General features: G+C 46.2%; 1 protein-coding gene across 1 annotated transcript in view; it reads right to left on the bottom strand.

Annotated features, from left to right (window-relative positions):
• LOC120059558 (S-adenosylhomocysteine hydrolase-like protein 1) overlaps positions 1-11,061 on the bottom strand; it is a 31,306-nt gene extending 20,245 nt beyond the window's left edge. The window contains exons 1-2 of the mRNA XM_039008690.1: positions 11,053-11,061; positions 4,066-4,180 (exon numbers count right to left, since the gene is read on the bottom strand). Of these exons, the coding sequence (XP_038864618.1) occupies positions 4,066-4,180; positions 11,053-11,061 (124 nt within the window). The remainder of the gene's footprint in view (positions 1-4,065; positions 4,181-11,052) is intronic.
• Between the last annotated feature and the right edge of the window lie 2,356 nt (positions 11,062-13,417).

Consider the following 13,417-nt stretch of genomic DNA (forward strand, 5'->3'; position numbering starts at 1 on the left):
GCTCTAGTGTGTGGTACAGAAACGGTATGAACACCTGGATACCAACTCTAGTGTGTGGTACAGAAAACGGTATGAAACACTGGATACCAACTCTAGTGTGTGTACAGAAACGGTATGACGGTACGAACACCTGGATATCAACTCTAGTGTGTGGTACAGAAACGGTATGACGGTATGAACACCTGGATACCAACTCTAGTGTGTGTACAGAAACGGTATGACGGTAGAACACCTGGATACCAACTCTAGTGTGTGGTACAGAAACGGTGGTATGAACACCTGGATACCAACTCTAGTGTGTGGTACAGAAACGGTATGAACACCTGGATACCAACTCTAGTGTGGTACAGAAACGGTATGAACACCTGGATACCACTCTAGTGTGTGGTACAGAAAGTATGACGGTATGAACACCTGGATACCAACTCTAGTGTGTGGTACAGAAACGGTATGAACACCTGGATACCAACTCTAGTGTGTGGTACAGAAACGGTATGAACACCTGGATACCAACTCTAGTGTGTGGTACAGAAACGGTATGACGGTACGAACACTGGATACCAACTCTAGTGTGTGGTACAGAAACGGTATGACGGTATGAACACCTGATAACATCTAGTGTGTGGTACAGAAACGGTATGAACACCTGGATACCAACTCTAGTGTGTGGTACAGAAACGGTATGAACACCTGGATACCACTTAGTGTGTGGTACAGAAACGATATGACGGTACGAACACTGGATACCAAATCTAGTGTGTGGTACAGAAACGATATGACGGATGAACACCTGGATACCAACTCTAGTGTGTGGTACAGAAACGGTATGACGGTACGAACACCCGGATACCAACTCTAGTGTGTGGTACGAGAAACGTATGACGTATGAACACCTGGATACCAACTCTAGTGGGTGGTACAGAAACGGTATGACGGTATGAAAACACTGGATACCAACTCTAGTGTGTGGTACAGAAACGGTATGAACACCTGGTACCACACTAGTGTGTGGTACAGAAACGGTATGACGGTATGAAACACTGGATACCAACTCTAGTGTGTGGTACAGAAACGGTATGACGGTATGAACACCTGGATACCAACTCTAGTGTGTGGTACAGACGTACAGAAACGGTATGAACACCTGGATACCAGCTCTAGTGTGTGGTACAGAAACGGTATGACGGTATGAACACCTGGATACCACTCTAGTGTGTGGTACAGAAACGGTATGAACACCTGGATACCATCTAGTGTGTGGTACAGAAACGGTATGACGGTATGAACACCGGATACCAACTCTAGTGTGTGGTACAGAAACGGTATGAACACCTGGAACCAGCTCTAGTGTGTGGTACAGAAACGGTTATGAACACCTGGATACCAACTCTAGTGTGTGGTACAGAAACGGTATGAAACACTGGATACCAACTCTAGTGTGTGGTACAGAAACGGTATGAACACCTGGATACAACTCTAGTGTGTGGTACAGAAACGGTATGAACACTGGATACCAACTCTAGGTGTGGTACAGAAACGGTATGACACCTGGATACCAGCTCTAGTGTGTGGTACAGAAACGGTATGAACACCTGGATACCAACTTAGTGTGTGGTACAGAAACGGTATGAACACCTGGATACCAACTCTAGTGTGTGGTACAGAAACGGTATGAACACCTGGATACAGCTCTAGTGTGTGGTACAGAAACGGTATGAAACACCTGGATACCAACTCTAGTTGTGGTACAGAAACGGTATGCGGTATGAACACCTGGATACCAACTCTAGTGTTGTGGTACAGAAACGGTATGAACACCTGGATACCAACTCTAGTGTGTGGTACAGAAACGGTATGACGGTATGAACACCTGGATACCAACTCTAGTGTGTGGTACAGAAACGGTATGAACACCTGGATACCAACTCTAGTGTGTGGTACAGAAACGGTATGACGGTATGAACACCTGGATACCAACTCTAGTGTGTGGTACAGAAACGGTATGAACACCTGGATACCAGCTCTAGTGTGTGGTACAGAAACGGTATGACGGTACGAACAACCTGGATACCAACTCTAGTGTGTGGTACAGAAAAGTATGAACACCTGGATACCAGCTCTAGTGTGTGGTACAGAAACGGTATGCGGTATGAACACCTGGATACCAACTCTAGTGTGTGGTACAGAAACGGTATGAACACCTGGATACCAGCTCTAGTGTGTGGTACAGAAACGGTAGACGGTATGAACACCTGGATACAACTCTAGTGTGTGTACAGAAACGGTTGAACACCTGGTACCAGCTCTAGTGTGTGGTACAGAAACGGTATGACGGTATGAACACCTGGATACCAGCTCTAGTGTGTGGTACAGAAACGGTATGACGGTATGAACACCTGGATACCAGCTCTAGTGTGTGGTACAGAAACGGTATGAACACCTGGATACCAACTCTAGTGTGTGGTACAGAAACGGTATGACGGTACGAACACCTGGATACCAACTCTAGTGTGTGGTACAGAAACGATATGAACACCTGGATACCAACTCTAGTGTGTGGTACAGAAACGGTATGAACACCTGGATACCAACTCTAGTGTGTGGTACAGAAACAGTATGACGGTACGAACACCTGGATACCAACTCTAGTGTGTGGTACAGAAACGGTATGAACACCTGGATACCAACTCTAGTGTGTGGTACAGAAACGGTATGACGGTATGAACACCTGGATACCAACTCTAGTGTGTGGTACAGAAACGGTATGACGGTACGAACACCTGGATACCAACTCTAGTGTGTGGTACAGAAACGGTATGACGGTACGAACACCTGGATACCAACTCTAGTGTGTGGTACAGAAACGGTATGGGTATGAACACCTGGATAACAGCTCTAGTGATGGTACAGAAACGGTATGACGGTATGAACACCTGGATACCAGCTCTAGTGTGTGTACAGAAACGTATGACGGTACGAACACCTGGATACCAACTCTAGTGTGTGGTACAGAAACGATATGAACACCGGATACCAACTCTAGTGTGTGGTACAGAAACGGTATGAACACCTGGATACCAACTCTAGTGTGTGGTACAGAAACGTATGAACACACTGGATACCAACTCTAGTGTGTGGTACAGAAACGGTATGACGTACGAACACCTGGATACCGCTCTAGTGTGTGGTACAGAAACGGTATGAACACCTGGATACCAACTCTAGTGTGTGGTACAGAAACGGTATGACGGTATGAACACCTGGATACCAACTCTAGTGTGTGGTACAGAAACGGTATGACGGTATGAACACCTGGATACCAACTCTAGTGTGTGGTACAGAAACGGTATGACGGTATGAACACCTGGATACCAACTCTAGTGTGTGGTACAGAAACGGTATGAACACCTGGATACCAACTCTAGTGTGTGGTACAGAAACGGTATGAACACCTGGATACCAACTCTAGTGTGTGGTACAGAAACGGTATGACGGTACGAACAACCTGGATACCAACTCTAGTGTGTGGTACAGAAACGGTATGAACACCTGGATACCAACTCTAGTGTGTGGTACAGAAACGCTATGACGGTACGAACACCTGGATACCAACTCTAGTGTGTGGTACAGAAACGGTATGAACACCTGGATACCAACTCTAGTGTGTGGTACAGAAACGGTATGACGGTATGAACACCTGTACCAACTCTAGTGTGTGGTACAGAAACGGTATGACGGTATGAACACCTGGATACCAACTCTAGTGTGTGTACAGAAACGGTATATGAACACTGGATACCAACTCTAGTGTGTGGTACAGAAACGGTATGACGGTAGAACACCTGGATACCAACTCTAGTGTGTGGTACAGAAACGGTATGAAACATCGGATACCAACTCTAGTGTGTGGTACAGAAACGTATGACGGTATGAACACCTGGATACCAACTCTAGTGTGTGGTACAGAAACGGTATGAACACCTGGATACCAACTCTAGTGTGTGGTACAGAAACGGTATGACGGTACGAACAACCTGGATACCAGCTCTAGTGTGTGGTAGCTACCTGAGCTGTAGCTATCTGTGGAGGACTGGGAGATGGAGCGAGAGAGGGAACGCCGGCCGGCCTTAGTGGGGTACTTCTGAAACTCCTGTTTATCCTCCGCGTTGGCAAACTGGATCTGAAGAACAAGAAGAAGAAGTTTGAGGCATGAATTAGTCTTCAGTTGACATTATGGTGGAAACTTTATTCAGTGAGCCTGTAGTGGGTCAGATATACTGTAGTCAGTGAGCCTGTAGTGGGTCAGAGATACTGTAGTCAGTCAGCCTGTAGTGGGTCAGAGATACTGTAGTCAGTCAACCTGTAGTGGGTCAGAGATACTGTAGTCAGTGAGCCTGTAGTGGGTCAGAGATACTGTAGTCAGTCAGCCTGTAGTGGGTCAGAGATACTGCAATCAGTGAGCCTGTAGTGGGTCAGAGATACTGTAGTCAGTCAGCCTGTAGTGGGTCAGAGATACTGTAGTCAGTGAGCCCGTGCTGGGTCAGAGATACTGTAGTCAGTGAGTCTGTAGTGGGTCAGAGATAATCAGTGAGCCTGTAGCGGGTCAGAGATACTGCAGTCAGTGAGCCTGTAGTGGGTCAGAGATACTGTAGTCAGTGAGCCCGTGCTGGGTCAGAGATACTGTAGTCAGTGAGTCTGTAGTGGGTCAGAGATAATCAGTGAGCCTGTAGCGGGTCAGAGATACTGCAGTCAGTGAGCCTGTAGTGGGTCAGAGATACTGTAGTCAGTGAGCCTGTAGTGGGTCAGAGATACTGTAGTCAGTGAGCCTGTAGTGGGTCAGATATACTGTAGTCAGTCAGCCTGTAGTGGGTCAGAGATACTGCAGTCAGTGAGCCTGTAGTGGGTCAGAGATACTGTAGTCAGTCAGCCTGTAGTGGGTCAGAGATACTGCAGTCAGTGAGTCTGTAGTGGGTCAGAGATAATCAGTGAGCCTGTAGTGGGTCAGAGATACTGTAGTCAGTGAGCCTGTAGTGGGTCAGATATACTGTAGTCAGTCAGCCTGTAGTGGGTCAGAGATACTGCAGTCAGTGAGTCTGTAGTGGGTCAGAGATAATCAGTGAGCCTGTAGTGGGTCAGAGATACTGTAGTCAGTGAGCCTGTAGTGGGTCAGATATACTGTAGTCAGTCAGCCTGTAGTGGGTCAGAGATACTGTAGTCAGTGAGCCTGTAGTGGGTCAGAGATACTGCAGTCAGTGAGCCTGTAGTGGGTCAGAGATACTGTAGTCAGTCAGCCTGTAGTGGGTCAGAGATACTGCAGTCAGTGAGCCTGTAGTGGGTCAGAGATAATCAGTGAGTCTGTAGTGGGTCAGAGGTAATCAGTGAGCCTGTAGTGGGTCAGAGATAATCAGTGAGCCCGTGCTGGGTCAGAGATTGAGTATGTGACATAGAATTCCCAACTATGGGCTTTTATGTAGACCTGGTACAGTGTTTAATGAGGAGGGGACCAGATCCATGGAGTTCTATGGCTATAATATTTAATGGGTACCAACCAACCAGTCAACCTAACATTTCAGCTGGCTGTGAAACCTAGAACAGGGCTCTCCCAAAGGTGTAGACGATTAAAACCAGTCAACCTAACATTTCAGCTGGCTGTGAAACCTAGACCAGGGCTCTCCCAAAGGTGTAGACGATTAAAACCAGTCAACCTAACATTTCAGCTGGCTGTGAAACCTAGACCAGGGCTCTCCCAAAGGTGTAGACGATTAAAACCAGTCAACCTAACATTTCCGCTGGCTGTGAAACCTAGACCAGGGCTCTCCCAAAGGTGTAGACGATTAAAAAGACACTTTGTGATCTCTTTCTGCCCACCTCCGAAGGTCTAACAGTGTGGCACTGCATCTCAGTGCTAGAGGCGTCATTACAGACGTGGTTCGATTCCAGGCTGTATCAACCGGCCATGATTGGGAGTCCCATAGGGTGGCACTCAGTTGGCCCAGTGTCGTCCGGGTTAGGGTTTGGCCGGGTTAGGCCATCAGTGTAATTAATAATTTGTTCTTAACTGACTTGCCTAGTTAAATAAAGGTTCAATTAAAAAATAATATTTATCATTATACCGGACATTATACCGGGTTAGGGTTAGGGTTAGGGTTACAACAACCTGAAGGAGACCATACAGTCATTATCTACAGGGAGCCTGCACAACAACCTGAAGGAGACCATACAGTCATTATCTACAGGGAGCCTGCACAACAACCTGAAGGAGACCATACAGTCATTATCTACAGGGAGCCTGCACAACAACCTGAAGGAGACCATACAGTCATTATCTACAGGGAGCCTGCACAACAAACCGAAGGAGACCATACAGTCATTATCTACAGGGAGCCTGCACAACAACCTGAAGGAGACCATACAGTCATTATCTACAGGGAGCCTGACAACAACCTGAAGGAGAACATACAGTCATTATCTACAGGGAGCCTGCACAACAACCTGAAGGAGACCATACAGTCATTATCTACAGGGAGCCTGCACAACAACCTGAAGGAGACCATACAGTCATTATCTACAGGGAGCCTGCACAACAACCTGAAGGCAGGTGGCAGACAGGTCTGGAACACCTAGACAGAATGGTGAAGACAGCGATCAGGCTGGTTCCACCAGGATAACAGAATGGTGAAGACAGCGATCAGACTGGTTCCACCAGGATAACAGAATGGTAAAGACAGCGATCAGGCTGGTTCCACCAGGATAACAGAATGGTAAAGACAGCGATCAGGCTGGTTCCACCAGGATAACAGAATGGTGAAGACAGCGATCAGGCTGGTTCCACCAGGATAACAGAATGGTAAAGACAGCGATCAGGCTGGTTCCACCAGGATAACAGAATGGTAAAGACAGCGATCAGGCTGGTTCCACCAGGATAACAGAATGGTAAAGACAGCAATCAGGCTGGTTCCACCAGGATAACAGAATGGTAAAGACAGCGATCAGACTGGTTCCACCAGGAGAAACAGAATGGTAAAGACAGCGATCAGGCTGGTTCCACCAGGATAACAGAATGGTGAAGACAGCGATCAGGCTGGTTCCACCAGGTTAACAGAATGGTAAAGACAGCGATCAGGCTGGTTCCACCAGGATAACAGAATGGTAAAGACAGCAATCAGGCTGGTTCCACCAGGATAACAGAATGGTGAAGACAGCAATCAGGCTGGTTCCACCAGGATAACAGAATGGTAAAGACAGCAATCAGGCTGGTTCCACCAGGATAACAGAATGGTGAAGACAGCGATCAGGCTGGTTCCACCAGGATAACAGAATGGTAAAGACAGCGATCAGGCTGGTTCCACCAGGATAACAGAATGGTGAAAACAGCGATCAGGCTGGTTCCACCAGGATAACAGAATGGTAAAGACAGCAATCAGACTGGTTCCACCAGGATAACAGAATGGTAAAGACAGCAATCAGGCTGGTTCCACCAGGTTAACAGAATGGTGAAGACAGCGATCAGGCTGGTTCCACCAGGATAACAGAATGGTAAAGACAGCGATCAGGCTGGTTCCACCAGGATAACAGAATGGTGAAGACAGCGATCAGGCTGGTTCCACCAGGATAACAGAATGGTAAAGACAGCGATCAGGCTGGTTCCACCAGGATAACAGAATGGTAAAGACAGCGATCAGGCTGGTTCCACCAGGATAACAGAATGGTGAAGACAGCAATCAGGCTGGTTCCACCAGGATAACAGAATGGTAAAGACAGCGATCAGGCTGGTTCCACCAGGATAACAGAATGGTAAAGACAGCGTCAGGCTGGTTCCACCAGGATAACAGAATGGTAAAGACAGCAATCAGGCTGGTTCCACCAGGATAACAGAATGGTAAAGACAGCGATCGACTGGTTCCACCAGGATAAAAGAATGGTAAAGACAGCGATCAGGCTGGTTCCACCAGGAAACAGAATGGTGAAGACAGCGATCAGGCTGGTTCCACCAGGTTAACAGAATGTAAGACAGCGATCAGGCTGGTTCCACCAGGATAACAGAATGGTAAAGACAGCAATCAGGCTGGTTCCACCAGGATAACAGAATGGTGAAGACAGCAATCAGACTGGTTCCACCAGGATAAACAGAATGTAAAGACAGCAATCAGGCTGGTTCCACCAGGATAACAGAATGGTGAAGACAGCGATCAGGCTGGTTCCACCAGGATAACAGAATGGTAAAGACAGCGATCAGGCTGGTTCCACCAGGATAACAGAATGGTGACAACAGCGATCAGGCTGGTTCCACCAGGATAACAGAATGGTAAAGACAGCAATCAGACTGGTTCCACCAGGATAACAGAATGGTAAAGACAGCAATCAGGCTGGTTCCACCAGGTTAACAGAATGGTGAAGACAGCGATCAGGTGGTTCCACCAGGATAACAGAATGGTAAAGACAGCAATCAGACTGGTTCCACCAGGATAACAGAATGGTGAAGACAGCAATCAGGCTGGTTCCAACAGGATAACAGAATGGTAAAGACAGCGATGAGGCTGTTCCCCAGGATAACAGAATGGTGAAAACAGCGATCAGGCTGGTTCCACCAGGATAACAGAATGGTAAAGACAGCAATCAGACTGGTTCCACCAGGATAACAGAATGGTAAAGACAGCAATCAGGCTGGTTCCACCAGGTTAACAGAATGGTGAAGACAGCGATCAGGCTGGTTCCACCAGGATAACAGAATGGTAAAGACAGCAATCAGACTGGTTCCACCAGGATAACAGAATGGTGAAGACAGCAATCAGGCTGGTTCCACCAGGATAACAGAATGGTAAAGACAGCAATCAGGCTGGTTCCACCAGGATAACAGAATGGTAAAGACAGCGATCAGACTGGTTCCACCAGGATAACAGAATGGTAAAGACAGCGATCAGGCTGGTTCCACCAGGATAACAGAATGTGGAAGACAGCGATCAGGCTGGTTCCACCAGGATAACAGAATGGTAAAGACAGCGATCAGGCTGGTTCCACCAGGATAACAGAATGGTGAAGACAGCGATCAGGCTGGTTCCACCAGGATAACAGAATGGTGAAGACAGCGATCAGGCTGGTTCCACCAGGATAACAGAATGGTGAAGACAGCGATCAGACTGGTTCCACCAGGATAACAGAATGGTAAAGACAGCGATCAGGCTGGTTCCACCAGGATAACAGAATGGTAAAGACAGCGATCAGACTGGTTCCACCAGGATAACAGAATGGTGAAGACAGCGATCAGGCTGGTTCCACCAGGATAACAGAATGGTGAAGACAGCGATCAGGCTGGTTCCACCAGGATAACAGAATGGTGAAGACAGCGATCAGGCTGGTTCCACCAGGATAACAGAATGGTGAAGACAACGATCAGACTGGTTCCACCAGGATAACAGAATGGTAAAGACAGCGATCAGGCTGGTTCCACCAGGATAACAGAATGGTAAAGACAGCGATCAGACTGGTTCCACCAGGTTAACAGAACTGTCCAATGTCCACCAAAACTCTACTTCAACAAGTATGTGTCACTAGGTTTGTGTTTGTGTGTGTGTGTGTGTGTGTGTGTGTGTGTGTGTGTGTGTGTGTGTGTGTGTGTGTGTGTGTATGTGATGTCTATAGGTTTGATCCCTAAACAAGAGTTGCAGACATTACTTCTTTAAAATGTGTCCCTCAGCTATTAAACGTACGCAACTCAACACAACGTGTCAACTTCCTGAACCCTGGCCAACCATACATGATGGGTCCGCTTCCTGTACGGTCTGTTGTTATATTGAGACGTTCCTGGGTTGTGTTTATACTGAAAACGACATGTGTGGAGATGGTGAGTTGACACAACACGTAAGAGATAACTGCCCAGACAATAAGGCAGACTAACTACAGTGACTTGGCTATTATGGGTTACATTGACGTATCAAGCACACTAATGCGTTTTAGGGTCAGTCATTGCAGAGTCATCCATACTTTATAAATGGCCATTATAAAAAGGTACCGAAGTCAAAACCAGTATTTTGAGTGACAATATTTTATAGAGACCGAACCCAAAACATAGAAAACAAATGTCATGTGTTGACACTTACAACCATGACTGAAACTCGTAAAGATGACCTGTTAGTGATAAGAAGAGTTGGTTAGTTAGTTATATACCTAGTTAGTAGTTTCAAGAGTAGAAGCTAGTAGCCTACAGCTATCCATTGAACTTTCATAACCTAACTACAAACTCTGTTTAAAGACAGAAAACAGCATGGAGCCGAGAACTGTGTATGTGGCTGTTTTGGCGACTGGATGTGGGGCCTATAACGGGCTCTCTCCTTTTAGTGTAAAAGCATGTGGTGTTTGCTTTGCATCTAGGTAGGGTGCATTTCAATGTTCTGCCTTCCCTAACATGAAGTCAGTCTCTCTGTGTGTCTCTCTCTCTCTCTGTGTCTCTCTGTGTGTGTGTCTCTCTCTCTGTGTCTCTGTGTGTGTGTCTCTCTGTGTCTCTCTGTGTGTGTCTCTCTCTCTCTGTGTCTCTCTGTGTGTGTCTCTCTGTGTCTCTCTGTGTGTGTCTCTCTCTCTCGGTGTCTCTCTCTCTCTGTGTCTCGCTGTGTGTGTCTCTCTGTCTCTCTCTCTCTCTCTCTCTCTCTAAACCATAGAGTTGTTACAGAGTAAAAACCATGGAAATAGTGACCTCATGTTTCTATGGCGATAACCCCTACTCCAACAGCTTGATCACAGTGGATTAGAGAATCCTGACCTCTACATTCTATCTGCAATCAAATCTGTGCCTCTTATAACACGAGCTAATCATCTACAATTCAATTTAGTTTCAAACTTGAAGAGATGGCCAACGATTAAACCCAGAGGAGAGCGTGAAAGCCAGAGCTAATCAGCACAGAGAAGAACACAAATGTAAAGGTCATATCCAGTAGGTATCTGATAACAGAGTACAGACATATTCTGGACTAAAACAATTCAACTATTGAATAACTGAGTCTATAGCTCTAGATAAAGAGTCATTACGGTAAGTAACTTCATATGGAGTAGGTTACTTACCTGCTCCATCCCGTGCCGATGCCCTGGCCCATATCCATGTTGTGGGTTTCTATGTGTTATGGTTCCCTGTCTGTCCTTCTCCATGGTCAGCTCTTAGTCTCTATCTCTGCCTCTTACTCTCTGTTTCTCTGTCTAAGTGATGGTCCTGTGTTTCTCTGTCTGTGTGTCCCTGATGTTATGTTGCTACTGGGTTATTATACTGAACACACAACACACACACACACACACACCACACCACACACACACACACACACACACACACACACACCCAACACACACACACACACACACACACACACACACACACACACACACACCTCAGACAGATAGGGGGAGGTTTCTGTGTGGAGATTAATATAATGTATAATGGCCAACATGTAGGAGGCGGGGGTGTCCAAACTATCCAACCTGAACAATCCCTCGTCTCTCCCTCTGTCTGTCTTGGTCTCGTCCTTGGCAACTACATGCTAGCTAGAGCCGCAGGCCATTTGTTTGACACCCCTGCACACAGCACACAACCCCACAGACACACACACACACACACACACACCCACAGTACAAACTATTTGTCCTGCCTTGCTTAATCTACTCGAGCTCGTCATTTCCTGTATTTCCTGCACCTCTATGATTCAGAGGGGTTGGGTTAAATGCGGAAGACAGTTCTCTGCGGTAGAATGGCCAGCTGGAAGCCATGCCTCAGTAAAAGCCACATGACAGCTCGCTTGGAGTTTGCCAAACGGCACCTAAAGGACTCTCAGACCATGAGAAACAAGATTCTCTGGTCTGATGAAACCAAGATTGAACTCTTTGGGCTGAATGCCAAGCATCACGTCTGGAGGAAACCAGGCACCATCCCTAAGGTGAAGCATGGTGGTGGCAGCATCATACTGTGGGGATGTTTTGCAGCGGCAGAGACTGGGAGACGAGTCAGGATCGAGGGAAAGATGAATGAAGCAAAGTCAAGAGAGATCCTTGATGAAAACCTGCTCCAGAGCGCTCAGGACCTCAGACTGGGGTGAAGGTTCACCTTCCAACAGGACAACGACCCTAATCACACAGCTAAGACAACGCAGGAGTGGCTTCGGGACAAGTCTCTGAATGTCCTTGAGTGGCCCAGCCAGAGCCCGGACTTGAACCCGGTCGAACATCTCTGGATAGACCTGAAAATAGCTGTGCAGCGACACTCCCCATCTAACTTGACAGAGCTTGAGAGGATCTGCAGAGAAGAATGGGAGAAACTCCCCAAATACAGGTGTGCCAAGCTTGTAGCGTCATACCCAAGAAGACTCTAGGCTGTAATCGCTGCCAAATGTGCTTCAACAAAATACTGAGTAAAGAGTCGGAATACTTATGTAAATGTGATATTTCAGTTTGACATTTTTTATAAATTAGCAAAAATTTATAAAAAACAGTTTTTGCTTTGTCATTATGTGGTATTGTGATGTCATGATGGCGTATTATGTTGTCATGATGGTGTATTGTGTTGTCATGATGGGGTATTGTGTGTAGATTGATGAGGGGGAAAAAAACGCTTTAATCAATTTTAGAATAAGGCTGTAACATAACAAAATGTGGAAAAAGCCAAGGGGTCTGAATACTTTCCGAAAGCACTGTAGGTAGTAGCTCCCGAATGTCATTTTTGGTGAGTTTGGATATTTACAAGCGTATGTGAATCAGAGGCATTGTGCAAATGAACAACGTTTCAATGCATGCTTGTCTAAAGGAACAACAGTTCTGGCTCTGGAGCAGCATGTGTACACTCTGGATCTGTGTGGAGTCGCTAGGGCAACAGGCCTGACTGCTCTGCTCAGAGAAGATGGGGGAGGTGCAGACAGGCCAGAACAGAGGAGAAAAAAATTCTAGAAAATCAAGATAGCAGTGTCAGCTGTACAGATAACTCATCCAAAGGGCTTTAACTTCTCAAACACGGCAGAAAGCTAACACAATATGATGCCCCATCACATTAGTAATTCAGCCACTTAGATAACTGCAAAGTTAAACTTAGGGGGTCATGTTAACGCAGAATTCTGCGTTTTTTTCGCGCGAGAAAAAAAGATAAAATGCATAAGAAATATCTTGCTGCGTTTAGTAAAACGCAGATCTAAAATGCTTCTTATTGTAATCGTCTCGACATCAGACTCATTTTGTTCTTCAGTTGCACTTCTCCACTCGGATGAGAATTCACCAACAGGCATTCTATCAGCAGACTGATAGGTCAGTTTCATAATGTAAAATAATGTGACAGGTGAAATGAAGAACGTGATCTGCTTTATCTCCTAACGTATTGCACAAGTTGACTGCAGGTATTAACTTAAAAAGTAGCTACAAATATTAAAATTTATTGAAAAACCTCAAAGAAATATAT

Source organism: Salvelinus namaycush, chromosome 14 (assembly GCF_016432855.1).
Source record: "Salvelinus namaycush isolate Seneca chromosome 14, SaNama_1.0, whole genome shotgun sequence".
Lineage (NCBI taxonomy): Eukaryota > Metazoa > Chordata > Actinopteri > Salmoniformes > Salmonidae > Salvelinus > Salvelinus namaycush.